This window comes from Equus caballus, chromosome 20 (assembly GCF_041296265.1).
Source record: "Equus caballus isolate H_3958 breed thoroughbred chromosome 20, TB-T2T, whole genome shotgun sequence".
Taxonomy (NCBI): Eukaryota; Metazoa; Chordata; class Mammalia; order Perissodactyla; family Equidae; genus Equus; species Equus caballus.
In genome coordinates, this window is record NC_091703.1 from 31,331,166 (window position 1) to 31,332,393 (window position 1,228).

General features: G+C 53.1%; 1 protein-coding gene across 1 annotated transcript; it reads left to right on the forward strand.

The window, feature by feature from the left end:
* Positions 1-274: 274 nt before the first annotated feature.
* Positions 275-1,228, forward strand: OR2H1F (olfactory receptor family 2 subfamily H member 1F). Its single transcript, NM_001390988.1, is given in 1 exon segment — positions 275-1,228. A coding segment is annotated over 1 exon segment (954 nt).

Sequence of the window (1,228 nt, forward strand, 5' to 3'; positions counted from 1 at the left end):
TAAGCAGGGAGTACCAGTGTGAGGCTCCATCTGTTTTCCAGCACACCCATGGTTTCCTCACACCCACTATACAACGTCTGACCAGCAGGAACGGGGTGAGAGAAGGAGCTGCTGGATGGTGATGTGCCTGGAGAGAGAGGTTGAGTGAGAGGAAGGGGACGGGAAACATCCACGTGCTATAACCTGACAAGTCCCAGGGTGAGTTTTGATAAGACAGGTTGGAACACACTGCTCTGACATCGCTTATCCTTCTGGGTCTGGACAGGAGCAGGCCATGGTCAACCAAAGCTCCCCAGTGGACTTCCTCCTTCTGGGCTTCTCTGAATACCCAGGACTTGAAAGAATCCTCTTCATCATTGTCTTGATTTCTTACCTCCTGACTCTGGTGGGCAACACACTCATCATCCTGCTGTCTGTGCTGGACCCCAGGCTCCACTCTCCTATGTACTTTTTCCTCTCCAACCTCTCCTTCCTGGATCTCTGCATCACTACCAGTTTTGTCCCCCAGATGCTGGTCAATCTCTGGGGCCCAAAGAAGACCATCAGCTTCCTTGGCTGCTCTGTCCAGCTCTTCACCTTCCTGTTCCTGGGGACCACAGAGTGCATCCTCCTGACAGTGATGGCCTTTGACCGCTACGTGGCTGTCTGCCAGCCCCTCCACTATCCTGTCATCATCCACTCCCGCCTGTGTTGGCAGCTGGCATCTGTGGCCTGGGTAATGGGTCTGGTCCAATCAGTAGTCCAGACACCACCCACCCTCAGCCTGCCCTTCTGCCCCCACCGGCAGATAGATGACTTTGTATGTGAGGTCCCTTCTCTAATTCGACTCTCTTGTGGAGACACCAGCTTTAATGAGATCCAGTTAGCTGTGTCCAGTGTCGTCTTCCTGGTCATGCCACTCACCCTCATTCTTATCTCTTATGGTGCCATTGCACAGGCAGTGCTGAGGATTAACTCTGCCATAGCATGGAGAAAGGCTTCTGGGACCTGCTCCTCCCATCTCCTTGTGGTCACTCTCTTCTATAGCTTAGTCATTTCTGTCTACCTCCAGCCCAAAAATCCCTATGCTCAGAAGAGGGGCAAGTTCTTTGGTCTCTTCTATGCAGTGGGCACTCCTTCACTTAACCCTCTCATATACACCCTGAGGAACAAGGAGGTCAAGAGGGCGTTCAGGAGGTTGCTGGGGAAGGACAGGGACTCCAGAGAGAGCCGAGGGAGAGCTGCTTGA